We start from the raw sequence: 12,989 nt of genomic DNA, 5'->3' as shown, positions 1-12,989 counted from the left end.
TGAGTCCCCTGCTGGGAACTGGCCTGCAACCCAGGCATATGCCCTGACTGGGAATTGAACTGTGATCGTGTGGTTCGCAGGCCCGTGCTCAATCCACTGAGCTACACCAGCCAGGGCTGTAATTGTCTTCTTAATACACAGTTTTGAGTATTGTCACATCCCTCATGGTACGTGGGGAGCAAGTTGCTGTGTGATTTTAAAAATGTTTATAGGATATATACTATTCTATCTAATACGCTGACAATGTTGGAAACCAGTCTGTTAAAGATTGTATTTATTTATAGAGTGAGGGGAAGGGAGGGAGAAAGAGGGAGAGAAAAATTGATGTGCTAGAGATACATGGATGGGTCGTCTCACATGCCCCCAACCTGGCATCTGGCGGGCCACCCGGCATGTGCCCTGAGAATGGAACCAGCAACCTTTTAGTTGGCAAGCTGTCACTCAATCCACTGAGCCACACCAGCCAGGACTCTATTTCTGAATATTTATTATACTGTGAAGAAGTTTCTGTTTGGAACACTTGCATTCCCGATTTACTTCCCCAGCTCAGTCCTCTAAGTGGGTTTAAAGATAAACCTTTCTAAGGCTTTTCACATGTACTGCCAATCAGAAGGGTGCCTGTTTCTGTTCCGACCAGCAGTTAGGATCTGCCGCCTGCATCCTCATTCTCACTCTGGGTGTTAGGAAAATCTTGGCCAATCTTCTGTAACTTTTGGCTTATTGTGTCATGGTTAGAGAGGATAGTCTCCGGTGTCTTGTCCTTGTTCCGCCAACGAGGAGCTCCTTCGCTAGGCTCTTCAGGATTAAATGAAGTATTGACGGAAGCACTTGACCACAGACGCTTAGTGCTCTTAAAGTGGGAGCTCTCTATGCAGGGGCAGTAGAGAGCCAGGGAGCGGAAATCCGGAAGGAGGCGGGGCGGGGTGGAGCTAGGTCTGGCAGCGGCCAATCACAAACCAAAACGCTAGTGTTACACCGCTCAGACCCTCATTTTAAAGGACAAAGAAAAGGCATCCGCTTCTGGCTGGTCCTGGGTTCCCCTTGGTTAGAGGCTTAATCCCTTCCGAGTCTTTGTGAAGGGAAGGGATTTAACTTGTACCCGCCCGCCCTTCCAGCCGGCATCCAACCCCACTGTGGGCCCAGCAGGCGGGGGCGGCCTCTTTAAGAGTCTCACTGGTCAGACGGAGGTCGAAGCATTTCCTCGGCGCTGTGGGTCGCCTTCCATTTGCGTGGCTGTCGAGCTCCCGAGCCATGCAGGCTCTCCGGGCTGGCCTGACCCTGGCGCTGGGCGCGGGGCTGGGCGCAGCTGCAGAGGGCTGGCGGCGACGGCGAGCAGATACGCGGCCAGCCCCGGGGCTACTGGGCCGGCTACCCGTTTTGCCTGTGGCGGCGGCAGCCGAGGTGCCCGCCGTGCCTGCTGTACCTGGGGCCTTGGCGAGCGGTGGCCCGGGCGAACTGGCTAAGTACGGTCTGCCCGGGCTGGCACAGCTCAAGAGCCGCGAGTCATACGTGCTTTGCTACGACCCGCGCACTCGCGGTGCGCTCTGGGTGGTGGAACAGCTGCGGCCCGAGCGGCTTCGAGGCGATGGCGACCGCCGCTCGTGTGACTTCCGCGAGGATGAGTCGGTGCACGTGTACCACCGCGCCACGAACGCTGACTACCGCGGCAGCGGCTTCGACCGTGGCCACTTAGCCGCCGCGGCCAACCACCGCTGGAGCCAGAAAGCCATGGACGACACATTCTACCTGACCAACGTTGCGCCCCAGGTAGCGCCCCCGGCTAGGTGGCGGAAGGCGAGGCCAGTCCCTTGCCTCTCGGAACTTCGGTTTGCTCCTCTGCAGAATGGGGAGGCTGCCCAGTGCGCGAGCTGGTCAGGTGCTTACTGATCACACCCCGTGCCTCCATAAGCTGGCGGAATGGAACTCTGGGTCCCTGCTGTGCAATCTGACCCTGAGGGCCACTGGGCTACGTTCTTCGTCTTCGAAATGGGGATATTAATATTATTCACGTACTTTTTATAGTGGACCCGATGCATATAATAGTACTGAGTGCACTTCCTGGCTCAAGACAAGCATTCGATCAATATTAGGTATAATGAGGGAACTGAGGTTCAGAGAGACAAAGTGACTGGCCCAGTGTCACACATCTGGGAAGACTCCAGCAGTCTGTCTAGAGGACCCTGAGCTTTCAGCCATTGCCCTACCCCACTTGCCTGCCTGGATCGTATGGAAAGATACCTGCTGGCAGTCAGCTGTTAGTAGCAAGCTGCCCTACCTCTGGTCCTGATCCCACAAGGGCCTGGCACCCACTGGATGAAGACTGTTTGGGGGCCCAGGATGAACCCGATGGGGTCTGAGCCTCTGGCCTGACTTCTGCTCTCCCAGTGGTAGTCAGCCCCCTACCTGTTTGACTAGACATTATACTGAGGACTGGGGCACTCCAGTGTGGAATTGGCAGCAAATTCATGGTCCCAGCTGAGCTCGGCATGTGGTCAAAGGGGCAAAGGGCAGATTGGGAGAGTTGGCTCTCCTCCGTGTGGCTCTTCAGGGCTTTCAGATTGGGGTTGCTAGTCCTTCCATTCTGTGGTGGGGGCTAGGGGTGGTTGGTGGCTGGCCCCTCTTGAACTCCCCCCTACAGCCAGTGATCTAAATAATTGACTTTCATTCCTTGAACCAGTTTCTACTGCATGCTTGTCTCCCCAACCCTGCTGGAATCTCCATTCTTGGAGCCCTGGGTAGCCCCTCTAACAGAAGCAAAGGTCCCAGCCAGTATCTCAGCCCCGTCTCCTACCAGGTGCCGCACCTTAACCAGAACGCCTGGAACAACCTGGAGAAGTATAGCCGGAGCTTGACTCGCACCTACCAGAACGTCTATGTCTGCACAGGGCCACTCTTCCTGCCCAGGTAAGGTTAGAACTGGACACACTGGCATCTCCTACTCATGCCATCCAGGCTTGTCCCAAGCTCTGGGTAAACACTGCCAGGTGTGATCATCTGGGTTAACAACCCTGTCCACTCCCTGCCTCAGACTCCTGAGTTCACTTCTGCAGCCAGAGGCCTTGAGGGCACCCATCGAGACCACTCTCGTTTGCCCATGGGCACCAGGCCCTGCACCTGTCCTCTCTCCTACTCGGCCTCTTGCCACATCCACCCACCCAGCCTTGTCCTGCCAAACAGAAACCCTTTTATCAGGCTCTCCTCCTGCCCCCATCTCCTCTGGAGCAACCCTTCTGCACCCTGCTCCTGATCCCGAGACTTCACTCTCAGGCATGAGGGACAGAGCATTCTCGGGCATGCTTGTGATTTTTCTGGCCCACTGAGGACTGGATGAGTGTGACAGGTTGTGGTGAAGCAGCTGGCTCTGGAGTCCATGGGCTGGAAGGGACCTGGCTCTACCACCTGGTCTGTGGGCACCGTGGGCACATCACTCCACACCCCCCATGAAATGGGTAGTGCCTGTTACCTAGCTTGTGGTTGTTGAGTGACAAAGTAGGATGGTGAATGTCGCCATAATAAGGGCTCAGCGTGGGCTCTCCGAGACACTGGTAAACTTGAATGAGCAAGTGCCTCCTAAGGCCTACTTTAGTGGAGCACACCCTGCTGAGGGTTAGCCCGGAAGTTACCCACAGGGCAGTGTCCTGGGCATCTGCTATTCACCTGGCCCCTGAGCTGGTGCTGGAAATCCAGCCGCCAGACTGGAGCCCTGGTGCTGGCCCTCCACAGGGAGAGCCAGGCGGTCACCAGGTGTCTGCACGGATGAACTGAGGTGTTTAGAAGGCAAGATTCTTTCAGTAACATTTATTGTCATCAACACTCGCTCTGCTTGACACCCAGTGTTGGGCATGAGGACAACAGGGTCAGAGTGAGTGCGCCCTGTGACTGACACAAGTTGGGGGTCAGGTCAAGGAATGCTTCCTGGAGGTGGCAACCTTGGGAGCCCTGAAAGGCCATGTGCCTGGATTTGCCTGCAGGACAGAGGCTGATGGGAAGTCCTATGTGAAGTACCAGGTGATTGGCAAGAACCACGTGGCAGTGCCCACGCACTTCTTCAAGGTGTTGATCCTGGAGGCAGCAGGCGGGCAAATCGAGCTCCGCTCCTACGTGATGCCCAACGCGCCTGTGGACGAGGCCATCCCGCTGGAGCGCTTCCTGGTGCCCATCGAGAGCATTGAGCGGGCCTCAGGGCTGCTCTTTGTGCCGAATATCCTGGCGCGGGCCAGCAGCCTGAAGGCCATCACCGCAGGCAGCAAGTGAGGGCGGCAGCCCAGCCAGACTGAGGGTGTGGGGCTGGGTCACACACATTAAAGGTGGCTATTTTTGGAGAAAGTCTCATCTGTGTCAGTCCCAGGTGACCCTCAGGAACCCCTGGCTTCCTCACTGCTTCTTCCCAGTCTTGTGCCAACAGAACCTTCAGCTGTGCTGGGCGCCTGCTTGGGTGAGGCCCGGCTGCAGGGCAGCCAGGGAGATGAGGATGGCTTCCTGGAAGGAAAGGACAGCAATGGGCTGACAGCGATGGGGCCTGGGAGGTGGGCAGGTACCCTGGCTCCTGACCTGTCTTCCATGCCTGACTGCCCAGCACCCAGCCCCTTGGGGTTTGCTGCCCTCAGCAGGGCCCTGAGGAGGTCAAGGACAGGCCCAGTGTCACCCTGATTTGTCACTGGCTGGCAGAATGCCCTGCCGTGGGAGGGCCTCACCTCCCTGCTCCTCAGTCTCCCCCTCTGTAAAATAGGGGTTGATCATAGTAATACCTGTCTTCTACCGTCAGGGTCAGGGATAGGAAGCTCTCAGCACCTGGTACAGGCATTGGAAGGATGGGAGCTGGGGTTTCTGTTGGGAGGGTGTAGCTAGCAGGCTTGCAGCACCTGGCCCCAGCATGACCCTTGGGGACAAGTAGACTGAGGTAGGTCACCTGTTTAGTCACTGTACTTTGAGGCTGGTCCCCAGCACAGAGTCCACAGGCATGGCGATCTGTGCTCGGCTCAGAAGCAGGGCCGTGGCTTCTGTGGGTGTGTAGGGCTGTGGCTCTCAGCCAGCTCCACCCTGTCCCCTGCGGGGAGGCGGCCCTGTCCACCGGGGTCACACTTGGGAAAGTGGAACGCTGATCATACAGCGAAGGAAATGGAGGCCCAAAGCAGGAGTGGGGGAGTCTCCTGGGTCATCCCGCTTGGGAACAGCTGGACGGGCAACACCACCCAGGAATCTTGACTCCCACTCACTTTTACCCTGTCCTGACCACAAGTCTGTGGTGAGAGGCCAAGGGTGAGGAGACCATCTCCAGGGAAGGCTGGCTCAGGGCAGCCTCAGACAAGGCAGGCCATAGAGTTGCAACCCCCCCTTGGACAGACCCCAAGGTCCTGGCTGGTGGCTGAACCTTGAGAATGGCCTGGGGCCGGAGGTGGGGGAGGCAGGCTGGCTCACCTCTGTGCGGATGGTGCGGCTGCCCTGGCCGGGGCAGGTGTTCAAATACAGATCGAAGAGAACACTGGGCTCAGCCACCTCCAGGTTGGGATCAGCATCTACTCCAGCTTCCAGCCCCTGGAGGCCCCCGAATACCACGAGAGCGTGCCTGGCACCCATAGGGGAGAACCGCTGGCTGCTCATCCAGGCCACACTGAGAGCAGCCCTCCTCACACAGTGGGGGCCAGTCTCCAGTTCTGCCCTCCCCCAGACTGGCCCTCTGCTCTCTTCCTCCTCCCCTGGCCCCTGCCCCAGGTTGCACCCACCTAAAGCTGGGAAGCTGGGCAGAAGCCGCATCCGAGCCTCGCTCTGATGTTCCGATAGTCAGGTCATACCCATCCTGGAAGGGGGCCTCAGCAAACACTGCACCTGGGGGTAAAGCCAGCTCGGTAGGGGTCTTGCTTTCCACAAGCCCCAGATGCTTGGCTGTACATGTGTATACTGTGTGGGGCACGGTGTGGAACAGAAGGGGGCTCAGGAAGGGAGCCCCCAGGCCCTCCTCTGTTCCTGGAGAGGCAGGCACTGATCAGGGGGAGGCCGCACCTGTGCTGGACTGGGGACACCAAGCAGAGGATGGGCGGGTAGGAAGGAGCTTCGAGAATATATACTGTACTTCTGACTTACCTGGCCTTTTTGCCCCCATTCCCACAGCAGACATTACTAATCGATCGTGATACAATACTTTCCCTTGGAAGTCTTTAAGGGCACCCAGGCTGAGCACTCAAGGAGACCACAGCCTGGAGCAGCAAAGGCAACTGCCCAAGGACACAGAGCAAGGGCTCTGGTCTGACTTTTGGGTCCAGCAAGGCTCTCTGCAGCCTGGAGGAAGGGGGTTCAGAGGAAGAAGCTCTGTCCTTACTGAGGCAGGAGGCCAGTCGAACTGTGTAGCCCCAGTAGAGACCAGCTTGGGTGCGCGGGTCCTGAGACGACACGACTTTCCCACGGTAGGTCTTGCTTTCTGGAGGGGGGCAGAGAGGCTGTGAAGATGGGGTGAGGGGACAAGGAGGTGGAAGGAGGCGGCTCTGAGCCCTCAGATACCTGGGAGCTGCTTCTGGGTCAGCCGCACAGTCACCCGAAGTCCAGGTTCCAAGTTCTTGTCGATCTGCACCTCCTAGGGGGAAGCCAGAAGTGGGTGCCGTTCCCCACAGGACCGGCAGAGGTCACTACTCTCCCAGTCGTGGGGGAATCTGGCTGGCAAGGGATTTAAGGGATCCAGGCAGGTCAACCTTTGCCCCCACACCTGCTCACAAGACAACATTCCTGCAAAGTGGCTGTCACAGACACTGGTCATCAATGAACACTCTGGGCCTAGCACAGTTGGAAGTAAATGTCGTGAATAGACAAAATTGTTTTCTACACTTTGGTGGCTGTGCCACTTCTAACCATAGGAAGTGGAGTGATCGTTCAGCTTCTCTGAGCCTCAGTTTCCTCATCTGTCAAATGAAAACACGCCATGAACAACAGCTATTGTTACACCGCACAGGGCCTGGCGTGAAGTAAACGCTAACTGCGTGGGAGCAGTGATGGACACCTAGCGACGTCTGCCTGTGCCAATTCTGAACTGAGGGTAGGGTGCGCCCTTTCTCTTTCATAGGGTTCTTATGCTTTTCTCTGTTCATCCGTTTCTGGGTCATCCTGGTCTGCATTTAACCAATTATTTCTGGTCTGCTCTTTTGAGGGGAGGGGACCCCACATATTTACATGTCTCCGCCTTTGACTCTAAGACTTGAAAGCAAACAGGCAGCAAACAAATGCTCTGTGTCACACTGGGGCAGCCCCAGAGTGACTCTGGACTTGTGTTTGCGGGGTTTTGTTTTGCTTGTAGTACAAGGACCATTTTCTGCTGATCTGCTTTTTTTAAAAAACAACTAAAATAAATTCGCTCCTGGCTTTATCCACTGAGCCCTGATTTAAGCACTTCTCTGGCCCAGATGAGCACCAGTGGGGCACTGGCAGGCAGAGATGCTTGGGCCCCAGGCCCCAGGCCCCCCACTCCTACACCCTGCCTGCCCTCCATCCCTGGTCTGCGCCTGGGAAGCGTGGTTTTACCCCCCACCCCCCACTCCGATTCCCACCTTCCTCATGCCACAGTTCACGAAGGAGCCGCGGCCTGGCCGGGTGGGCCGGTCCACCACGACGCCCTCTCGGAACTCAGACTCCTCGTCCTGGCGCACGTGGTGTGGGCTGTCCAAGGGGTTCAGCAGCCCTGTGGGGGGGAGGGGCCAGGAGTCTGGGCAGTGCAAAAGCACATGGCGGTGTAGCAGGGAGCCCTGGCCCAAGGTCCAGCTCTGCCACAGGCCTGCTGCTTGCCACCAGACAGGCCTGCTGTGCCTGGGCCTGTTTTCCCCACCCTACAGCAATTTCTCAGGGTCTGGGGATGATCCATGGGAAACGGGGGTCAGACCCCCCCCCCAAGCCTTACCTGCAAACTGTAGATCCTGGTGCTTGGGAAAGAATGCCTTTCTTAGGTACCTAGTAAAGGACATGGATCTTAGGAAGTTCCCAGGGAGGCCACCTTCTGCCTGACCTGCCCCTCGACCTCCCCACCCTCATGCTCAGGAAGTCTGTCCTTCACCCTCTTACTGTGGACACTCCAGGTACTGCAGAATCCGGGCCAGCTGCACGCACGCCTGCCCCTTCTTGCCAACTCCCCTGAATTCCCCTTCCACAGTCCTAGAGAGAGAAAGATAGGGCTCAGGGGCCTACTGTGTTCCCTTCCAGAGCTCATCCACCCAATCTGACCGTTGAGTGGGCCCTGCTTTGCACCTCCACCCATCAGGGTTACCATGGGGGCATTCCAGGCAGGGTTTTCAGCCCAGGCAAGCCCAGGCCTCCCCTTCTCCACGAGCCCCAGCACCCCTCAGGCTGGCCCCTCACTTGGCATCTTGGCCCTCTTCATCAAACACCACAATCTCATCCACACGGAAGATAGCGCAGGCTCTGGCAATCTGGCCAGCCAGGTAGGTGCGAAGCTCGGGCGACTGTGCGTTGTCAAGAATGGAGCCAGGCAAGGCCACGCTCAGAGTGTAGGGCCGTCCTGGGCAGGGAAGGGGTGTTCCTGGTCAATCTGAGCAGCCAGGCCCATGCTCTCCCCTCCCTCCTCTGTCCCCAAGGCCCAGGATTAGAAAATCTTCCTTCGGGGAGGCATTTTGAGTTTACCAAAATAGATCCAACTCCCCTCTCTGGGCCTCAGTCTCCCCAGAGGAAAATGGATCAGTGTTCCATAAGGCTCCCATGAGCAGGGTGGACCACTGGGCAAGGCTGGGGAGCAGTTAGAGGCACTGAACTCAGTTTCCATTCTGCCTCCACCCTTTACTGTCTCAGTTCTCCAGCTGTCCAGATGGGGATAACAATGACAGCTATTATCTATTATCAGTGTCTTTTACATGTGCACATCTACCCAATAACCCTAGGAAACTACGGTCACCAAGAAGTGGGGAACCTGCAGCCCAGGGGTCAAATACGTGGCCCAAGGTCACACCAAAGGCAGAACAGCTGAGATGTGGACTCGGGCCGTGTGGCCCCAGAGGGACAACCATACCCCCTTTCTGACTTATCCAAAGGGAGCCACAGGAGACAATGCCCATAAAGGGCTTCCCTGGTGTCTGAAACTGCGATATGCTCAGTTGCTGTCCCTACTGTCACCATCATTACTGGTAACCACTGGGCATACAGGGTATGACAGGGCCTCCTGACACTCCCGCGCTTCAGGTCTGCCTGGAGGAAAAGCTAGTTTGTTAGGGTAGATCTGCATGCACAAATCCAGGACATAATGCAAGGTGGGAAAAACCAAGTCCAGAAGCACATGGATAAAGTGGTCTCACTTTAAAAAAACTGTGTCTCTACATCTCTCTACGTGTATTTAAGTGCATATACATAACATGGCGTGGAGAAACTTTCACTGCAGTGTTCACTGTCTTTTTCCTTTCCTCTTTATAGTTTTCTGTATTGTTTGGGTGTTTTTGTTTTAAGCACAGATAATTTAATGAGAAAACAAGAGCACTCAGCCATGGCTGGCATAAGTCAGTGGATTGAACGCAGGCTGTGAACCACAGGGTCGAAGGTCTGATTCCCAGTCAGGGCACATGCCTGGGTTGTGGGCCAGCTCCCCAGTGGGGGCCACATGAGAGGAAACCACACATTGATGTTTCTGTCTCTCTTTCTCCCTCCCTTCCCCTGTCTATAAATAAATAAATACATAATTTTTTTTAAAAAAGAGCACTCAAAGTAATTAAATGAAAATGCAATTAAAACACAGAAAGTACTCAATAAAAAATAACTATCATTACAACAATGGGGTTCTGGAGGCATAAAGTTATATGTGATGCTTACCATCCTCAGGCCTGAACCCACCTGAGTAGGAGGTTAGGGCTCAGTTTTCTGGGCCTCTCTCCATCTCTGGGCCTCAGTTTTTCCATCTAGACAAGATGTCTAGACCCACTGGTCTCTAAGGTTCCTTCCAGATACCATGTGCTCTACCTCCCCCTCCCCTCTGCTCACCCCGGTCCTCCCTCTGCACAGCTGCCTCCTCCTCCTGCTGGCGCTTTGCTTCTTCCTCCTGCACCCGCTGCCGCTCCAGTTTTTTTGTTAGCTTAAGATCCTTCCACTTCTTCTTCTCCTCTTTCTCTGGGTAAGAAGACATCCCAAGTGGCAGAGATGAGAGGGACTTGGAGGGAAAGGGTCCTGGCGCAGTCCAGGAGGCAATGCCCTCTCAGTGAGGTCAGGGTTTCCACTCAGGTCAGGCCAGCGTGGGAGCCTCCCAGGGTTTCTGAGCCCCTCCTTCCGTCTTGGTGCTGAGACCCACAGGGAGCAAATCTGGTGGCTTTCCCCAAAGTTTAACTGTGCGCTGCTGCAGTGGCCTGAGGAAGGGTGAGCAGAGACACTTCCCATAACCCCTAGCCTCTTACTTACTCTGTTGCTTCCATTTTCTCCACTCGACCCTTCGGCCGTGTTCACCCTAGAGGAATAGGAAGAGGTACAGGAGTGAGACCGAATGGTCACATTTGAGAGGCGGCCCCACTTGCTGCTGGGAATCCACACACAATGCTGCCCCAAGGGAGCATCGGGAGGTCAGGGACTTGCTGTACCCCAGTGCCTGGGACCAGGCCTGGCACATAGTAAGCACTCAATAAATTGCTGAATGAGTTCCCACTGGAGAGAAGTGGAAACTGAAGCTCAGGTAGTAGTTAGAAGAGATATGCCACCAAAATGCTCGGGATTGAGAGGAGGGTCCCACCTCCTGAATCCAGGCCCCCCACAGGGGGTTTGGGCAATGGGTCACCTGACGGTGTCCCGGCTCTGACTCAGGCCCGGGCTCCTACCTCTAGTTCTCATTTCGGCAGAGGCGCGCGCAGCCACACGCCCGCTACACCTTAGGACTTCCGGCCTCGGATCAGCGACAATCAGGCAGCGGGAGACACATCCCGGCCCAGCCACGGGCCTCCACGAGGTTCGTCCTCAGGCCACCACCCCCTGTTCTGCCCCAGGAGTCCTACCTCCAGCCACCTACCGGGCCACAGGGCCGCTTCCTCCCGCGCTCCGCCATGTTTGCCACAAGCTGTCGGCCACGCCCTGCCAATCAGACTCACTCCTTCCGGCCACACCTTCCCGGAGTTGTCCAATCGGAGAGGCAATGGCGCGGGGGGTGTGTCCTAGTCTCCAAGGGAGCAGGAGAGAAGCCGGAGTCTTACTCCGCAATTGGGGAAGCGCTAGCGTAAAGGTTGGAGGTGCTCACCGCCCGCCGTTGTCCAGGTAGGCAGCAGCTCGTGTGCTGTCCTGGGCCCCTGGATCACTCGAGACGCCCTCCGGCGCTCCGGTAGAGCGCGATACTGAAACCTCAGCTTAGTTTTATACGTGGGGACTCTGGCCTAGAATTTGAGTGTGATTCAAAGCTGGAAATTACCTGGGAGATCATTTAATCCAAGTCTTTTATAGGTTCGTTCATTTACTCTTTTTTAAAAAAGATTTTATTTTTAGAGAGGGGAAGGGAGGGAGAGAGAGAGAGAAACATCAGTGTGTGGTTGCCTCTCGCACACCCCTTACTGGAGACCTGGCCCACAACCCAGGCATGTACATGCCCTGACTGGGAATCAAACCAGCGACCCTCTGGTTCGCAGGCCTGCACTCAATCCACTGATCCACATCAGCCAGGGCCATTTACTCTCTTTTAATTAATAGACTTTATTTTTTAGAAATTTAGTTTTACTGAAAGTCGAGCACATAGTACAGAGTTCCCATTTACCTTTTACCTTTATCCCCTGGTTAACATCTTGCCCTAGTGTGTGCATTTGTTAGGGTTAATGAGCAAATATTGATGCATTATTATTAAGTTCACTGTTCACATTAGGGTTCACTTTGTGTGGTACATTCTATGGGTTTTGACAAATTCGTAATGTCGGAAACCTGCCATTACAGTACAGCACAGAATGGTTTCAGTGCCCGAAAACCCTCCGGGCTCCCCCTATCCCCTCCCACGCTCCTGGCGAGCACTCATCTTGTTTTACTGTCTCTATAGTTCTGCCGTTTCCATCACATCACATAATTGGAATCAGACGGTATGCAGCCTTCTCAGACTTACTTCTTTCATTAAGCAACATGTATTTAAGTTTCTGCCAAGTCTCAAGATTGGGTAGCAAATTTCTTTTTGTTGCTAAATGCTACTCTGTTTATCTATTCACTGTTTGAAGGATATTTGGTTGCTTTCAGTTCTGGGTAATTACGGATGGAGCTGCTTTCAACATTCATGTGCAGGTGACATGAATTTTCAGCTCATTTGGGTTCAATAGGTAGAAGCCTGACTGCTGAATCTTACAGTGAGGTTATATTTAACTTTGTAAGAAACTTCCAAATTGTCTTCCAAAATGGCTGTAGCATTCTGCATTCTGACGGCAATGAATGAGATACACTTTCTTTCTTCAGTTAGTAAATTTGAGTCGACATTTATTTGATCATACAGTATTTATTTTGAGGCAAGAACTCCCTGTGCTCACCACCGGGAACACCATGGTAAGGAAAGTAGATACTGATCTGGAGCAGACACTGACCTCTCTAGTAGAGGAGAGATTCATTTCTAAGTCAGTTCGTGTGTTTCCATTACGGGGGTTGTGTTATTTCGCCATTTGCCCCTAAGAGAAGATCTAGGGGTGTCTGAGGTTACTCAGTCTAAGATTCGGAACCTGTGTAGAGTCACAGACTTGAGTTCTGGGCAGATTTGAGATTGTCCGTAAACTTCCACGTTCACTGTGGTCTGCACCGGATCCTGAATTTTACCAGGGAAAGTGTCTGGTTACAACCCACTGAACTGGTGTTTAATTTTTCTACCATCCTTTGCCTTATTGAGAATAAAAACTGTTTCTTTCCTGAGCCTTGCACTTGCGGACTTCAGCTAGACGACAGGATATAAACTTTAAAGAAATTGTCACCATAGCTCATGCTTGGGGAGTCTTGGTGACTGGTGCTGTGTAAGCCACACAGAGAGTTTGCCTGAGTGCCTGATGGTATCATTAGGGACCTGGGAACTGCAGACTGAGAGA

At 54.6% G+C, this 12,989-nt stretch overlaps 2 protein-coding genes across 2 annotated transcripts; one reads left to right on the top strand and one right to left on the bottom strand.

Moving 5' to 3' along the window:
• Window positions 1-961: 961 nt before the first annotated feature.
• ENDOG (endonuclease G) lies at window positions 962-4,326 on the top strand. Its single transcript, XM_037148505.2, has 3 exons — window positions 962-1,767; window positions 2,795-2,904; window positions 3,972-4,326. The coding sequence occupies exons 1-3, from the start codon at window positions 1,252-1,254 to the stop codon at window positions 4,252-4,254; spliced, it is 909 nt and encodes a 302-aa protein (XP_037004400.1). The 5' UTR covers window positions 962-1,251; the 3' UTR covers window positions 4,255-4,326.
• Window positions 3,784-11,051, bottom strand: SPOUT1 (SPOUT domain containing methyltransferase 1). Its single transcript, XM_037148372.2, has 12 exons — window positions 10,967-11,051; window positions 10,369-10,414; window positions 9,958-10,083; window positions 8,335-8,494; window positions 8,041-8,130; window positions 7,880-7,929; window positions 7,533-7,663; window positions 6,496-6,568; window positions 6,317-6,415; window positions 5,724-5,826; window positions 5,419-5,566; window positions 3,784-4,479 (listed from the first exon to the last, which is right to left on the bottom strand). Exons 1-12 carry the CDS (start codon window positions 11,000-11,002, stop codon window positions 4,411-4,413), a joined length of 1,131 nt encoding a protein of 376 aa, XP_037004267.2. The 5' UTR covers window positions 11,003-11,051; the 3' UTR covers window positions 3,784-4,410.
• Window positions 11,052-12,989: the final 1,938 nt, after the last annotated feature.

Source organism: Artibeus jamaicensis, unplaced genomic scaffold, assembly GCF_021234435.1.
Source record: "Artibeus jamaicensis isolate MK-2021 breed Jamaican fruit bat unplaced genomic scaffold, CSHL_Jam_final contig_471, whole genome shotgun sequence".
Lineage (NCBI taxonomy): Eukaryota > Metazoa > Chordata > Mammalia > Chiroptera > Phyllostomidae > Artibeus > Artibeus jamaicensis.
Note: the sequence above shows the minus strand (reverse complement) of the source record. Positions and strands in the feature narration are given on the sequence as shown.